This window comes from Ictalurus furcatus, chromosome 4 (assembly GCF_023375685.1).
Source record: "Ictalurus furcatus strain D&B chromosome 4, Billie_1.0, whole genome shotgun sequence".
NCBI lineage: Eukaryota > Metazoa > Chordata > Actinopteri > Siluriformes > Ictaluridae > Ictalurus > Ictalurus furcatus.
The window spans coordinates 28,969,351-28,987,364 of record NC_071258.1 but is presented as its reverse complement, the minus strand read 5'-3'; the positions used below and the strand labels follow the sequence as shown (position 1 = coordinate 28,987,364).

Genomic DNA, 18,014 nt, shown 5'->3' with positions numbered 1-18,014 from the left:
TGGGTTCACCTGGGTATTAACTCTGGTTATGAGATTTGGCAGTGATAGTGCTTGTGTAACTGTGGGAATGACAGAAAGGTGACAAACTGGTTTTGAATTTTTTTTTTTTTTTTTGAGAAATAAAAAGCTGTTTGACAGTGTTAGGGCTGAGTCTATTTCTCCTCTTTGACAGTACTTCCCTTGGCTTAGAGAACACTCTTTCACATGGTACAGAGGAGGCCGGTGTACAAAGACACTGCAATGCCAAAGTGTATAAATTACAATAGACAAAAACAAACGTGCAACAATTCACCAAGAAAAAAAACTAAACAACAAAAACAAGAAGTCATTTGTGACACATAATTAGTGATGATTTAAATGTAACGTATTGATTATCCAACTTTCAAAGTACAGTACTCCTCACAAATCAACCAACCAGACTGAGCCAATGAGGACTCGTAAAGTAAAGGCTGTGTCGGAAACCGCATACTACTCTACTACACAGTAGATGAAAAGAAGTAAGCCAGACGGGTAGTATGTCCGAATTCTCAGCAGAGAAACCTTTTTTTTGTGATCTCCCTCATGCTTTATCCGGCCAAGCTAAGTGTAACTAATTTACCTCATCCTGTTAACCCAGCCCACATTACATTACTAATTCAGTTCACTTTACCTTAGTGCGGTTGCTTTAATCCTTGTGGTCCCTTTAAGTTTTAGCGTTTGTGATGACGTCAAGGTCACATGACAATCCCAAGATGGCGGATGTTGTGTTGTACGTACGGGACTGTATTCATACTATAAGCAAGTGTGCGAGTCGCACATGTGATTGGTCAGAAATTGACGTGTTTGTCATTGATCACGTGACTGTGAACCCAATATAGGACGGAGATGACGTCGCGTCGCGCGTCCTCTCCGTACAGCAACGCGTTGGTGATTTACGCAGCTTCACTAGATAGCGGTTTTGAGTTAGATATTTGAACAGGAATAATATTATTAATAATAATAATTAGGCGGTTTGATATATATATTGTGACGTAACGGTTTACCGACTGGTTAACTCACTGGATTATTATCTGTTACACGGCTACCATAGCAACTCCTACTGGATCCAGGTGAACTCTGCTTCTCTACGTGAAGCTCTTTAATAGTACACTTGGGTGACCCTGAGCGACATTTTGCTCACTTTAGCGGTATTTATTAGCGCAGTTGAGGCTTTTCACGCTTGCTCGGGTTCCACCGGATATCATGCAGGCCGGACAAAGAGTTACCCCACGCGGTGCGGGATCCGCTGTGAACGGTGCGGTGGAAAACCCTGTCATTAGAGAGCTGGTGGACGCGAACGGGGACGAGGACTCCGAGGCGGAATCGTACCAGGACGGGAGGACCGAGGACGTAGACCGGGAAACCCGGAGCCGAGCTTTCACGTGGTGTCAGAACTTTCTGTCCGGTGCGTGGAAGACCATCATTCTGGAGGACTTTGATATCAGCATCGTAAGGTACGACAACAACAGAAAAAAATATCTATATCATATCATGCACTCTAAGTACGGCTGATCAATAAATCGTTTATTATCGCGATATTATTGGCCTTCGAGATACCGCTGTCACATGCATACAAGTCCTCTAAGCAGTGACGACGTTTACATGGACAGCAGTAATCTAATTATTGATTACACATTATTATGTGTGTACATGTGCTGTCGCAAAATAAGGTGAAAACTCTCACACGACGTTAATAGTCTGATTAAGGTGTTTAAATGTCTGTAATACACCTCGATAATACGACTAAAGCAGGAATACTCCACGTCTTAATTCGATTTGTGTTTACTTCGAGTATGACTTTAATCAGATTAAGGTCATTAAAAATTGCTGTTTACACTGTAGTTTCTTAATCAGAGTATTGTCTTAATCGGGTTAATATCGGATTATTGTTGTCCATGTAAACGCACTGAGTGTAGTGGGAATCAGTGATGATAAAAACATTACTCTGCACACGGCCTTCTTGATTTGGAGCAAGACTTTATCCTAGTGCAAGAGTTTGTGTATATCAGTGACTGATAGATGTCCTCTCAGTAATCCTAATGACTCTGATGCAATCGTATTGCCGTGGGTTTTCATGTACAAGGAATTTGTCTTGATGTACACTAGTACAAGTGCTTAAGGTTAACAGTAAATGTACAGGAAATAAAATATCAATAACCTAAACAAGAGAGAAAGTTATGAAAATCCGTCTACCCATCTTCTGTACTGCTTATCCCAGGGAGCATTGGGCACAGGGCGGGGGACACCCTGGACAGGCTGCCAATCCATCGCAGAGCTCAATCAGACACCCATTCATACATTATGGGCACTTTGGACATGCCCATCAACCTACCATGGATGTCTTTGGACCCAGAGGAAATCCCCGCAGTACAGGGAGAACGTGCACACGCAGGGCCGCGGCCAGTAATCGAACCCCTGACCCTGGAGGTGTGGGGCGAACGTGCTAAGCCACCGTGTACCCAAAAGTTATGAAAATGCGCATAAATGTAACGATTTAGGAAAATAAAAATGGACATTAACTGTACATTATGCAGGATGTGCAGATGCTCACAGTTTGAAGTAAAAAGGTACAGTATAGTGGTCCGAGTTGTGTGCGTTAATGTAACGCATATGGTCTTGAAGGACCACAGCCTCCTGCCTGAGGGGAGTGCCTCGAAAAGTTTGTGTCCAGGGTGAGAGGGGTCAGGCACAATCTTAACTGCCTGCTTCAGGGTCCTGGAAGTGTACAGGTCATGAAGGGTGGCAGCTAATCACCTTCTCAGCAGAGCGAATGACATGCTGCAGTCTGCCCTTGGCCTAGTGGGGTCCGGTTTTATTTTTCCTACCCTTGTTAAATAGCGTGATGAGAGCACAACTGTTGCTCCATATGCTTGTTTCTGGGAACTTGCTCATATGATCGAGTGAACAGCGGTCGTTTTGACCTACATGACTCAGATGGTCTTTTAAATGTGGCACAAGTTCATCAAGAAGTTTTATTCCGTGGCAACGTGAAAAATAACCACGATAAAATAGAAGAATTTGTCCACATGGTGAAGAAATAATTCTGATGCATGACTCATTCCTGTGTTTCTATGTTTGCAGTGGTGGTCTCAGCAACCTCCTCTACAAATGCAGCTTACCCGATAATGTGAATCCCATAGGGGCTGAACCTGCATGTGTGCTGCTGCGCATCTATGGGGTCATTTTACAGGTAACATTTGAGCGATGGGGTGGATAATAAAATATTTTTTGTGAAATAATGACATTTGTCTAGTTAAATGCTGTCAGTTATATAAACATGAAATTATTATTATTTACTTATTTATTTAAAATACTTTGTTTTTTTGAAGTCTGGTCTATGTAAACTATATTTTATGTCAGTAAATTAATATTTCTATACTCCACGTCATATGGCGTATGCTTGTGTACTGTGTGTGTGACAAATAAATAAAATTTGAATTTGTGTGTGTGTGTTTAGGGAGTGGACTCCTTGGTGACCGAGAGTGTGATGTTTGCCATTCTAGCAGAGCGAGAGTTGGGTCCTCGTCTCTACGGCATCTTCCCGGAGGGACGTTTAGAAGAGTATCTTCCTGTGAGTCTGGTTTCACACAAACCACAAGTATAATCATCAAATAATCACACACACAGATGCTTCATAATAAGCTTGCACACAACTGACTGGGTGTACATTCGAGACTGTTGTTCCAACAGATCAAAGACTGATTTTATTTTATTTTTTTTTGGTCTTACGGAGAGCAGGTGTAAAGTCAGCTTGTAGACCATTTTTCTAGAATAATCATATTTAACCATGACCTATTTCAATGCAGTGGTGCGACTGCTTGGCTTTTAGATGAGAGTAGAGTTATTAGGGGTCAAACTTCAATGATAACAGGACTGTAGGAGGGTTACTCTTACCAAGCAGATGTCTGCTTTCTCTTCTTATTTAATAGCTCTTACAAGTTAGTAGTTTTTGGAACAACTGGCGTTTAGGGGTTTCACAGCGACGGGGTGAATACTTATCCAAAGCATACTTTATGCTTAAAGTGAATACATTTGTGAACTATATAGATTTTCTCCCCATCTTAATATTATGGAGTGTTAATAATGTACAGGGCAATGGGCAGTTTTGTTTAGCAACTGGTTTGGTACGTGTGTTTTCACATAAATATGGATGTGTACAGTAGCAAAGATCTGTTTGTACAATCAGCCCCTGGAGGTCTAATGAGCTGCTGTGTTTAGATATATACCTCTAGCGCTACACTCCTAATCCAGCTAATCAAGGCTTACGTTAAGATCTGAAGGTGGTACATCTGCAGGAATTTGTTTGACTACCACTGATGTAAATACTATGGTATTCTTAAAGAATAAACCAAACACATGTGTAATGCATATTATTCCAGTTAACTAGACAATCAGGAGATAGAATTTGTCTGGAAATTTTAAAGCCCCTGAGATAATCGGCACAAGTCTAGCTGCCCTGGTGTACTACTACTAATTTGAAACGTATTTTGTATTTAATGAGCATTAACTCGAATGCGTTTCTTCTTTCCAGAGTAATCGCCTGTGCACCGAGCACCTGCAACAACCAGACATCTCAGCTGAAATAGCCAGTAAGATGGCCCGTTTCCACCGTATGGTTATGCCATTCGATAAGGAGCCCAAATGGCTTTTTGTGACCATGGAGAGGTAAAAGCTGCTCTCAGGACTCAAACGATGATACAGTATTAGTGGTGACGTTCACACTGATCAAGATCCGTTTCTTTTCATGCACTTGTTTAGGTATATGGAGCAAATCCTCCATATTAGATTTGTGCGCAAAGCTCATATCAAGAAGTTCAACAAGCTGATGAAGTACGATCTTTCTGCCGAGCTGGCAAATCTGAGGTAAGAGGAAAGTCGGAAAGAAAGGAAAAAAAGAGAGATACGTTAAACAAATGGTTGAGGTGACAGTCAGTACGTTTACATGGACAACAATATTCCAATATTAACCCGATTAAGACGATACTCTGATTAAGAAACTACAACGTAAACTGCGATTTCTGATTTCTCAATTTGATTTGTTTACTTTGAGTATGACATTAGCCGGATTAAGACGTGGAGTATTCCTTTTTTTTTGTTGCATTATCGCTTTGCCTTAGACACGTACACAGCTTAATCACACTATTAATGTCATGTGGGAGTATTCACCGCATTTTGTGACGGGACACGTACACATGGGGACGTAACGACGTGTGCTGTTAATCGATCTATGTTCTAGAACATGTCAAACGGGAACATGAAAGGAATATTCTAAAAGCAACTCATGTAAACACTTTAATCAGAACATTGTCTTATTTAGAGTAAGGTCAGTAATTAGATTTATTCCTGTCCATGTAAACGAAGTCTGTGTGATATGTAGCCAAACCAGCTCATTAATGGCTGGGGAAGACCAAAACAAGGTAATCGCAGCATTGTATTCTACATGCTAAGCCAAGATTAAGTGATACAGGCCAAAACGGATCTGAACTAAATGTGCGAGGAGTCATTTATAAAACTAGTTTGGCAGATAATGTGTGTTCATGCGAGTGATTTTGTGAGATGGATTATGCTACGTGGACAGATTACGCTATGTGATCTTATCAGGCTTACCACATGTAATACTAGTTCAAGGTCTGTGTGTCGTGGAGGTCAATGTGCATGCATGCGCTATGGAAAGCCAAATGGATCATTATTCACATGCATGGTTACGCTGTTCGAAGGTTAAAAACTGCATTAAGATAGTGCCGCTAGGTGTTGAATAAACGCAGAGCGCCGCCAGACATTTAGTACCAGTAGTGAAGTTAACACCACACGTCGCTTAATCGGCCCATTAATTTGCTCATCACAAAGCTCCCCCTTTACTGTGTTTGTGGAATATATGGGAAGTCAGCTCATTCAATCGGCAAAACACCAACAATGGCGAGAAGGAACTTTGTTTGATGACGCAAGCTGATAACAGAAGTCAGGTGCAGTCTTTTATTGTATGATAATCCTGAACCTGATGTCCTTCACTCATTAATAAATAAGGAATTATTATAGTATAATAGACAGCAGAGACCTTACGTATTTAATCCTTACCTGGCCATCGTTGTGTTTTGCCAACCGAATGATCCAACTTGCTGTAGATTCATTCATTCAATCGGCAAAACACCAACAATGGCAAGATAAAACAAAGTTCCATCTCTTTGCTTTGTGATGAGCAAATTAATGCCTATTAAGTGACGTGGCGTTAACGTAACATCGGTTGGTGGTGTGACACTAACTTAACACCTGCCAGAAAAAAGTGTCTGTCTCAAACACTCACTCACACTGACACACAGTGGATGTGGCAAGGATTACTGGGAGGCAGAATCGAGCTATTGTTTACAAATGCTGCTTACAGTGTGTGGGTGGATTGAGTGTGTGTGTGTGTGTGTGTGTGTGTTCGAGTGTGTGAAAGAGAATGTGTATAGATATGTTTTTGTAGAAAGCTTTTCAAGAGCCCAAGGCCTCGGGAACTTCAGGTACGATTTCCACCGAGTGTTCATTTTTAGCTCCATGGCCTGTGTACAGTTCCAGGAAGTGTTTTAGTTCCTTCTCCAGTGTACATGCATTTCTGCAGACCAGAAACTTCTGGATTGTTTGTTGCTTTCTAAGATTCTAGAGTCACCTTGGAACTTAAAATCACATTGTAGATCCCGATATGATCCCCAAATTTACTTTAAAACCCTTCTCCATAAATTCCTTTCCTATTAAAAGTAAATATTCAGTGATCTTAAAGAAACACTGCTCTATCTATTGAGATCTATATTTAGACATTGAATATGTAATGTCTGTCGTGGTTTAGCTGTTTATTGTTGTTTATAAGGGTTACATTATTGAAAACAACAGTGGTGTGTTTTGTTTTGTGTTGGATGTGGGTAGGTTGGGGTTAGAGTAGGGTGGTTGGATACAAGTAGAACAGGTAGTTTTTACTGGTAAGAAATCTGCTGGTGAAATCTCATTTTAAACCCAACCTGGCAAAACTGTAGAGCTTGTACATCGTCCCATGTGTAAACTGACAAATACCTTTTGGCAAGTATTCATTGTTAGTAGTTGGCAAACTGGTTTCTTTTTTCTTGTGTATCCAGCAGGGATATGGTCATAATGCTAATGCATTTGTATACGTGTTGCACTGTAACAAAGCAACGCATACTTTTATGCAAATCCAGTAGGCCTGTTCCTGCTCACGTGTGCGGCTCGCTTTCTTTGACCACAGCAACTATGACTACGTTTACATGGACAGTAGTAATCTAATTATTGACCTTACTCTGAGTAAGATAATAATGTGATTGAGGTGTATACATGAGTCACTTTTAGAATACTCCTGTCATGTTCCCGTTTTACATGTTATAGAACATATTTAGATCAACGGCACATGTCATTACGTCACCGCACCACGCCGTCCAACGTCCCTGCAGAATTTCACGTATCAACAACATCGTTATGGTACCGTATACAGTTTTGAGTGTTTTTATTTCATTTTTTTACGAACGCTTTAAGTGCAGTTAATTATTTGTCATGCTATACGTGCTAATAGACAACTGCTTGAAGCCGTGGGCTGCGTCCCAAACCGCGTACTTACCGTCTATATAGTAGCCGAGATACATGTATTTTTCCCCACTACAGGCTTATAGTAGGCAAGTACGTGGTTTGGGTCGCAGCCGTACTCTTGTTCGACGTAAAATGTTGAGCACTGCCGTGTGTAATCGTGTCCTGTCGCAAAATGCGGTGAAAACTCTCACACGACGTTAATAGTGTGATTAAGGTGTTTACATGTCTGTAATACACGTCGATAATGCGACGAAAACAGGAATACTCCACACGTCTTAATTCGATTAGTGCTTACTTCGAGTATGACCTTAATCAGATTAAGGTAATTTAAAAATTGCTGTTTACATGGTAGTTTCTTAATCAAAGTATCGTCTTAATCGGGTTAAGAGTGTATTATTGTTGTCCATGTAAACGCACTGACAGTTAAACTTCAATTATTGTTCATAAGTTCTATAATAAGCTATGGCAGTTTAGAGTCAGTATTAACATGTTCTTCATTCTGCTGTAGCCTGTAGTAACTGAATATACATTTCTGTGCAAGAGTTTTAGGCACATGCAAATGCTGTAGAGCAGGGGTGCCCGGTCTTATCCGGAAATAGACTGAGGTGTGGCTTCTGCTTGGTTGGAATGAAAACCTGCACCCACACCGGCCCTTTCCTGATAAGATTGGACACCTCTGCTGTAGAGCAAAGATGCATTCAAAAGTGATTAAAAGTAATTAAATGTTTATACATTACATTAAAAAACTATAAAGAGCAGTAAACGGTAGTAAATGAAAGTCAACATTTATTGTGGCGACCCTTTGCTTTAAATTTATTTATTTTATTTTTTAAATAGTAGATTCGGGTAGAGTTTTTAGTGCAGTTTTATAAAGAAATGAGATGTAAGGTCTATTGAGCATCTTGCAGAACCAGTCACGGTTCTTCTGAAGACTTTGACTCTCGCACTTGCTTCTTAATTTTGCAGCAAAACCCAGCAGCCTTCGTTATGTTTTTTTTAATTTTTTTTTTTTTGTCTGAAAAGTGTCTCTTAACACTTAATATGCTGCTTTCTTTACTTTACACACATTTCTCTGTAGCATTTAATTTGGTGGTACAAAACTAATGTTTGGGGAATCAAAAATGTTTTGTACTGACTCTATAATGTACTCAAAGAAATAGGGTGGTAAAACTTTTGCACAGTACATCAATTTAGAATAGTTTGAACAGAGAAAATTTTAACGTAGAAACATGTATGGAAATTCTTTCCTAATAATTTCCTAACTATAACTAATGGTCTCGCAATATTCAGGCTTTTAAACACCGGTAATGTAAGTGTTCCTGCACCAGTGGGTCTGATTGAATATTATTCTCTCTTTTGGTAATGTAATTAGCCGTCCTGGAACACCTTTGCTTCTTTTTTTTGCCGAACTGAGTGCGGTGTCACGCCGGCTCGTTTACTGGTGGCCATATAATCCTACTATTGGATGATCCTATAATCCTACTGTGTGGTTGTAACATAATATTGGCTTCTTCTTTAATCATAGAGCACTACTGGAAAAGACTCCTTCACCTGTGGTCTTCTGTCACAATGATGTACAAGAAGGTGAGTCTCTCTTTCTCTTACGTGCGCACGTGCATGCATGCATACAGTGAGGGGAAAAAAGTATTTGATCCCCTGCTGATTTTGTACGTTTGCCCACTGACAAAGAAATGATCAGTCTACAATTTTAATGGCAGGTTTATTTGAACAGTGAGAGACAGAAAAACAACAAAGAAATCCAGAAAAACGCATGTCAAAAATGTTATAAATTGATTTGCATTTTAATGAGGGAAATAAGTATTTGTCCCCCTCTCAATCAGAAAGATTTCTGGCTCCCAGGTGTCTTTTATACAGGTAACAAGCTGAGATTAGGAGCACTCCCTTTAAGAGTGTGCTCCTAATCTCAGCTCGTTACCTGTATAAAAGACACCTGTCCACAGAAGCAATCAATCAATCAGATTCCAAACTCTCCACCATGGCCAAGACCAAAGAGCTCTCCAAGGATGTCAGGGACAAGATTGTAGACCTACACAAGTCTGGAATGGGCTACAAGACCATTGCCAAGCAGCTTGGTGAGAAGGTGACAACAGTTGGTGCGATTATTCGCAAATGGAAGAAACACAAAAGAACGGTCAATCTCCCTCGGCCTGGGGCTCCATGCAAGATCTCACCTCGTGGAGTTGCAACGATCATGAGAACAGTGAGGAATCAGCCCAGAACTACACGGGAGGATCTTGTCAATGATCTCAAGGCAGCTGGGACCATAGTCACCAAGAAAACAATTGGTAACACACTACGCCGTGAAGGACTGAAATCCTGCAGCGCCCGCAAGGTCCCCCTGCTCAAGAAAGCACATATACATGCCTGTCTGAAGTTTGCCAAGGAACAGCTGAATGATTCAGAGGACAACTGGGTGAAAGTGTTGTGGTCAGATGAGACCAAAATGGAGCTCTTTGGCATCAACTCAACTCGCCGTGTTTGGAGGAGGAGGAATGCTGCCTATGACCCCAAGAGCACCATCCCCACCGTGAAACATGGAGGTGGAAACATTATGCTTTGGGGGTGTTTTTCTGCTAAGGGGACAGGACAACTTCACCGCATCAAAGGGACGATGGACGGGGCCATGTACCGTCAAATCTTGGGTGAGAACCTCCTTCCCTCAGCCAGGGCATTGAAAATGGGTCGTGGATGGGTATTCCAGCATGACGATGACCCAAAACACACAGCCAAGGCAACAAAGGAGTGGCTCAAGAAGAAGCACATTAAGGTCCTGGAGTGGCCTAGCCAGTCTCCAGACCTTAATCCCATAGAAAATCTGTGGAGGGAGCTGAAGGTTCGAGTTGCCAAACGTCAGCCTCGAAACCTTAATGACTTGGAGAAGATCTACAAAGAGGAGTGGGACAAAATCCCTCCTGAGATGTGTGCAAACCTGGTGGCCAACTACACGAAACGTCTGACCTCTGTGATTGCCAACAAGGGTTTTGCCACCAAGTACTAAGTCATGTTTTGCAGAGGGGTCAAATACATATTTCCCTCATTAAAATGCAAATCAATTTATAACATTTTTGACATGCGTTTTTCTGGATTTCTTTGTTCTTATTCTGTCTCTCACTGTTCAAATTAATCTACCATTAAAATTATAGAATGATCATTTCTTTGTCAGTGGGCAAACGTACAAAATCAGCAGGGGATCAAATACTTTTTTTCCCCTCACTGTACATGCATACACACACACGCGTACACACACGTACATACATGCATACACACACACATGTACACACGTGTACACACATACACACATGTACACATGCATACATACATACACGTGTACGTACACATACACACGCGTATGTAGACGTACACACACGTGTACACATACATACGCACACACACACATGTACACACATACATACGTACACACATGTACATACATGCATACGTATATACACACACGTGTACGTACACGCGTACATAGACAAGTACATACAGATACACATGTACATGTACATATTTACACACACACGTGCATACACAAACACATGCGTACACGCGTGTACGTAGACACGTACACACGTAGATGTGCACATACACACGTAGACGTGTACATACATGCGTATGTAGACACATACACACGTGTGCACATACATACGTACACATCCATACACACGTACACGCGTGTATGTGCACACACACGTGTACACACATACATGCATACATACATACACACACACGTACATGCGTGTACGTACACGCGTACATAGACAAGTACATACAGACACACGTACACATACACATGTACATGTACATGCATACACACACACGCATACACATACATACGTACACGCGCGTACGTAGACACGTACATACGTGCACATACATACGTACACATACATACACACGTACACGCGTGTATGTGCACACACACGTGTACACACATACATGCATACATACATGCATACATACACACACATACGTACATGCGTGTACGTACACGCGTACATAGACAAGTACATACAGACACACGTACACATACACATGTACATGTACATGCATACATACATACGTACACGTGCGTACGTAGACACGTACATACGTACACACACACACGTAGATGTGCACATACACACGCGCGTACACACACACACACACACACACACACACACACACACACACACACACACACACACACACACGTACGTACGTATTTACGTACGTACGTACGCACAAACAAATCCTTTACCTTGTCTCCGCTTTAGGAAACGTTCTGCGGTTGGACGGCCTAGATCAGGGTTCCTCTGATAAACTGATGCTTATCGACTTTGAGTACAGCAGCTATAATTACAGGTGAGCCCGATTTAAGAAAAGTCCACTGCATTTCTACACGCAACACATCACCACTGTATTATTGAAATGATAGCGGTGTTTTGTGCAAGTATTCCCCCTCCTTGGCCTCAATATACGTAAATACATCCGTTCCTGGAAGACTCCAGAGTTTGTTAGAGAACGTGCTCAAGCAAACCGCGTCATAAAGACCAAACCAAGTCCATGACAACGTCCTGGAAAAGTTTTGAACATATCTCTGAATTGAGGAGGCCGTGTACAAAAGTCAGTGACTGGGTAAAGGGGGGATTAGTCAGAGGAGCAACCAGAGGAGGGGGGAAGGGGATAATTATCAGTCATTATAAGTCATTGTATATTATTATAATTGTAATGATTTATTTTTAATCTGTTGACTCATGTTCTACTTGTCTGTTTGGTGCAGGGGTTTTGACTTCGGGAATCATTTCTGTGAGTGGATGTATGACTACACATACGACAAGTGGCCTTTTTATAAGGCAAACCTGGACAACTACCCAACCAGAGAACAGCAGGTGAGTCACGTTTACATCTCTAACCTCTCCAACATCTAACTTGTGCCCTCGTGATTATTTAGATAGCGCTACAGGTCACTCTGCTATGCTTTATAAATTGTGAAATATATTTTACTTTATTAGAATTATTATTATTTTTATTTTTTTTACTATTTCCATAATTATTTGCACAGCTCTTGGGGTGGGAATCTCCCGATATTTAATCTGAGATGTCAATTCAGGTTTCCAAGATGCAGTGTTAAAATGATTATTTATGCATTTTGATGCCTCATTTTTTTTAATTATTATTTGCTTTTACAGCTTGATGAGGTTTTCATTCTTAATTAAAAATAATAATAATAATAATAATAATAATAAATCATGGCTGTCACAGTGATGTGGCTAGAATTTTTTTAAAATATTTCACGTTTTAGCTGTCAAAATACATGCCATCTGAACTTCCTGCTGTGGGAAAAATACACGTCATTCATGACGTACGTTATTTCTTTTCACGTAATTAATAGTATATTTTTATGTATATATAATAATGTATGTGTGTATGTAGTCTTAGTAGTTCTTTTTTTTTTATCTCAAATGCTGTTTTGTTGGGTGTGTTGGGCACTACAACTACAATAATGCTGTAGAGGTTAAATATAAGGTATACATATTATGTGAAGACAAGAATAATTAAAATTCTAATGCCGTTTTAGAGGATTTTGATCACCCTGGCCTCTAGAGGTTTATTTTTCATTAGGAATGTTTGCTACTGTTTACCTAAAACAGATTAGATCGACGCAGATTCTTTAAACGTGATGTATTTTATTTATTTATTTTAAATCGATTTATTTTTGCCCCCCATCATTACTCCGCACTCCTCTTATCATGCCCTTTCTGGTTCGCTCTTTAGCTGCACTTCTTCAGAAACTACTTGTCTGAGAGTGAAGGTGCTGTACGTGAAGACCAATCCAAGATGGAGGAGATGATCATCGAGGCAAACAGGTATGATTCAGGATGACTCTTTAGGTGAAACCTGCTGCTCCGTGTTCACCTGCACTTGCTCTTTTCTTTCCAGTTCATCCTGTAACGTGTGCAGGCTGGATGTCTAATCTGGTTTACTGATGGTGGCTGGAGAAGCTCAAGTTCTTGCACAGCACTGATTTCCCTAATAATCTCTAACTCTCATTCGTGTGTACCCATTTGCAGGTTTGCCCTTGCCTCTCATTTCTTCTGGGGTCTGTGGTCCATTATTCAAGCCAGAATTTCCACGATTGAATTCGGATACATGGTGAGTCATGCAGAAATGATCCATTTTCCAGTGTTAGACGCGGTGTTCCAGTGATTCTTTGGGCTGGTTTGATGATGCACTGGAATGCCTGTGTGTCTGAGGTGCAGCATGAGTACCACACTGCTATACAGTATGTGATTATGGACTCAATGGTGCAACAGTAGACGTTCAGAAGGAGCTGTTGGGGGAGCTGTGCTTTCCTTAGCCGCCTTAGGAAATGGAGCCTATGCTGCAATGTTTTAAATATAAAAAAATAAAAAAAGAGCCCTTTAACAGATCTCCTGTAATGAGTAAATGAGCAGACAGATTAGAGAACTAATCCCAAATTGAACATCTACGTCCATCTCTCTCTCTGTCTCTATCTGTCTATCTATATATCTATCTATCTATATGTCTATCTATATCTGTCTATCTATATATATATATATATATATATATATATATATATATATATATATATATATATATATATATATATATATATATATAAATATATATATAAAATTTATTCATTCATTTAACACCGTAGTATAAAAGCACACATGATAGATGACATAAGGGTTGTTAAGAAAAACATCCCTCATGACGGAGTCTAATCTTAAATAACGAGCTTGTTTTAATTTTTTATCCCCGCCCCCGCCCCCCTTTTTCTTCAGGATTATGCCCAGCACCGGTTAGATACATACTTCAAGATGAAAAAGCTCTTTGACTAATCAACTGTTGGAGAATGTTTCTGGATGGATCAGAATTCAGATGAGCACATCCTTCTTTCATTCATTCCCCCCCTCCATTTGACTATTTTACTTTTGAAATGGTGTAAAGACCGTGAGCAGATCCAGCGACTAACAAGTGGTCAGTAATTTCCTACTACATAATTTGCTTAACATTCATCTACTGTAATTTTTCTCAAACTGTCTTGCTTGGTGCACAAATGTCCAGTAATACAGCAACAACCGCAGATATGGTGCATCCTTTTATCTAATCTAATCCAAGCACTTATGTATACGGTACATATTGTTATTTATTTTAATTTACTGTATTTTTTGTTGACTTTTGACAATGAGGAACTTCCTGAATCATGACTGTGAACTGTGTGTGTACGTACAGTTAAGTGTACATTACATTTATTTATATATTTCACACAATACTGCAAGCTTTGCCCATCATTTCTCGATATTCTCTTTGTGAACAAGAATTAAGAAGCATGAAGTTGTGCTTGTGCATTAATGTGTATTCTGAGATAATATAAGGACCATACACACATTTCAGATAGCATGAACATGCATTAAAATGGATACATACATTAAGTGGTACATTTTGTTTTATCTTGTAGATAAAACAAAAAAGAAATCATTTGAATTAAAGAAATTCTTGGCTTTTTGCCTTAAGTGACTGAGACTGTTAAAGCTTTAATCATAAATGTGCAGGAAGTCTGGGGTGCAGGAAGTCTGGGGAGCAGGTTGGTGAATTTTACTCTCATACAGGTGTTAGTGGGCTGTTGGATATGAAACTCCGAGGACAAAGATAAGCAAAGTTCAGGAGCGGTTACAGACCCGAGTTTAACCTACACAAATAACATTTCTGTTTATAGCCCAGTATGCTCACACGCACATAAAATAAGATGCAGTATTCAAATAAATGGTTGGGTTTTTTTTTTTTTTTTTTATAGATATACAACCCTTTTTTTGAGGGGACAGAGTTAGAGCCAGGTAAGAAATGATCAAGAATAGCGTGAATATATTCTGATGTTCTCACAACTAAGAGCACTTTTATTGCTCATGCCCACAATTCAGTAGTAGTATTCCAGAAAATATTTTTGTGCCTTCTGTTTCCCTAAACTATTTGATGTTCAAATATGGCATTTTTAGTCATGGTGATCCTTTAACAGGATAATTAACCCTAAAATGAAAGTCCTGATGTTATTTAGTCACCTTTACATCATTCCAAAACATCATAACTTTTTTTTTTTCTTCCATTTTAAGAACAATAATTAAAGGGGTCATGATTGATTGATTTGTCAGTATGGTTGGAGACCCAACACAGGCTGATGTTAGTTTTTGAATTGGACTGTGCATGGTATGTTTAGATTTATATAGATAAATAACTTTAAATTAGTCTTGTTTTTCGTCCAAATTGTTAGTATTTATTCCTACAGGAAACTTGTAATCTACAACTCACTCTTATACCTTTGTCCTTTTTTGAAGTTTGAAAGTTTTGGTCACGGTTGCCTTTCATTATACAGACAAAAACCATAGAGAACATTTCTTCAATTATTTTATTTTTGTTAAGGTTTGGAGAACTACATTTGGGTGAGTAAATAATGACCCAATTTTCATTTTTGTGGTTGAGCTATCCCTTTAACGCGTTAAAATGAATAAAAGGTAGGTATTGCGGCGCCAAAACTTTTTTCCCATTTCCTCTTCATTAGAACTACCTCAGTTTGAGTGAATGTGTGCGTCGTCTCCCCTTCCCTCTACTTTTTTGAAGCATATCCAATAGCCTAAGCTAATGAGGAAGAAGAATGTGGAGAGAGAAGTTGGGAGTAGTTTTTAATTTATGTTGGTCATGAATTTATAAAGAATTTATAAAGAACCAAAATTACTGTGGTTTGTTTTACTTAAATATATTTATATTCTTATAAAATATAAATATATTTAATATATTCTAATATAATATAATATTCGTTATTCTGTACATTGACATGACATTACTATAGCAGTTTTGTTTCATTTTACAGTAGAGGGAGAGAGGCAGAGAAGTCTGAAGGAAGGAACAGAGAGACTGCCTATGAAGCCTTAGGGAGACAATGTAGAGACAACACAAATGCAGACAGAGAAGGAAAGAGAGGCAATGTGAAGAAAGAGGAGAACGAGGCTGTATGTGAAATGCAGACAGCAGCCTCTCTTGATTTGAGGGATAAGGTCCCAAACAATCTAAACTTTTAGTCATATTACCCACATGCCCTGCCGATACTTGTCGTGTGCTGTGGTTTGCTTACACAGCATGTTTATCATTTCTGTTTATTCAGCTTCAGTTCACCTCAATTCTTAACATTTGGGGAACCAATTAAGTTTGTTATACCATGAGTGAGTATTTAGTGAAGGTTTAGGATAATAAAAAAAAAAAAAAAGTCCCACAGTTCTATAGCAAACCCCTGAAAGCTAAAGCATTTGTAGGGGGTTTTGAGCATTTTTGATGCTTCAGTTGTAATGAAAACTGTTCTGTTATTACAACGGTTTTTTTAACTGCTCTTAATTGTGGTACTGAGTGGGCTGGTAAGGGGCCTGCACTCAGATTAACACCTGCAGGTTGGTACATCACATCTGGCAGTTTGTGTTTGTGTACCACAATTGTCTGAACACTAACCTGAAAGACTGGAAGTAAAATATTGAAGTCAAGTATTATAAACATTTCTGGAACTTAGTGGATGAATGGTGAATACCTTTTCATACATCTTTTTATGTCTTTTTTTCTTTAATTTGGCTAAATGGCCACTCTGCTTGCACTATATTTATGATTGAACAACATGCTTTATTGTAACTTACCAAGCTTGTGATCAGACCTTATCCAGTATCTTATTTATAGTGTCTGTAGCTATATGTTTAACCTTTTTTATTTCTGTATTTATTTATTTTTGCGTGGTGTGATTTATTTATTGATCTATCAGTCATCCAAAGCAGATCAGTACTGAATCTGAACCAAATTTAAAATATGAAAGCACTTAATAATCTGGACTCAAATACGTCCAAAATCCAGGCCACAAGAATTTTGATTATCGTTATTTCCGTCCTTTTAGTATACCAGGTTTAGTGATTTCCGATGGAAGTTAATGCAGAGAGGCTAATATGTACAAGTTTTATAAAATGTAAAGAATTCTCTATACCCTGGGAGCAATTTCATACTGCGTGTTAGTGAGAGTTAAGCCCTACTCATTTCATGCATCCCTTTTCTTACTTTCCATCATTACAACTACTAATCATTTTAATACGTCTCATTTATTGCAGTCTTTAAACGACCATAACGGTATTGAGCTGGGTCCAGTTTTCACTTATGTATTATTTGTGTCTGTGAAAATATTTACTTATTTGCCTTTTATAGGACACAGCAGCCATTGAACCTCTTACTACAAATAAAAATATTTGAAATCTAACCATTTGTGTAAATGTCATTTATACTGTATGTTCATTAACTATCAGTCTAATTCATGTTCTGCATTCTATTAAAAATACTACACCAAAAGGAAAAGTATAACATGGTCATAACATTCCCTA

At 39.2% G+C, this 18,014-nt stretch overlaps 1 protein-coding gene across 1 annotated transcript; it reads left to right on the top strand.

Moving 5' to 3' along the window:
- Positions 1–775: 775 nt before the first annotated feature.
- Positions 776–17,893, top strand: chkb (choline kinase beta). The gene is made up of 11 exons (XM_053623523.1): positions 776–1,472; positions 3,100–3,208; positions 3,476–3,589; positions 4,550–4,683; positions 4,777–4,881; positions 9,113–9,171; positions 11,865–11,952; positions 12,371–12,479; positions 13,366–13,457; positions 13,662–13,743; positions 14,400–17,893. Exons 1-11 carry the CDS (start codon positions 1,222–1,224, stop codon positions 14,454–14,456), a joined length of 1,200 nt encoding a protein of 399 aa, XP_053479498.1. The 5' UTR covers positions 776–1,221; the 3' UTR covers positions 14,457–17,893.
- Positions 17,894–18,014: the final 121 nt, after the last annotated feature.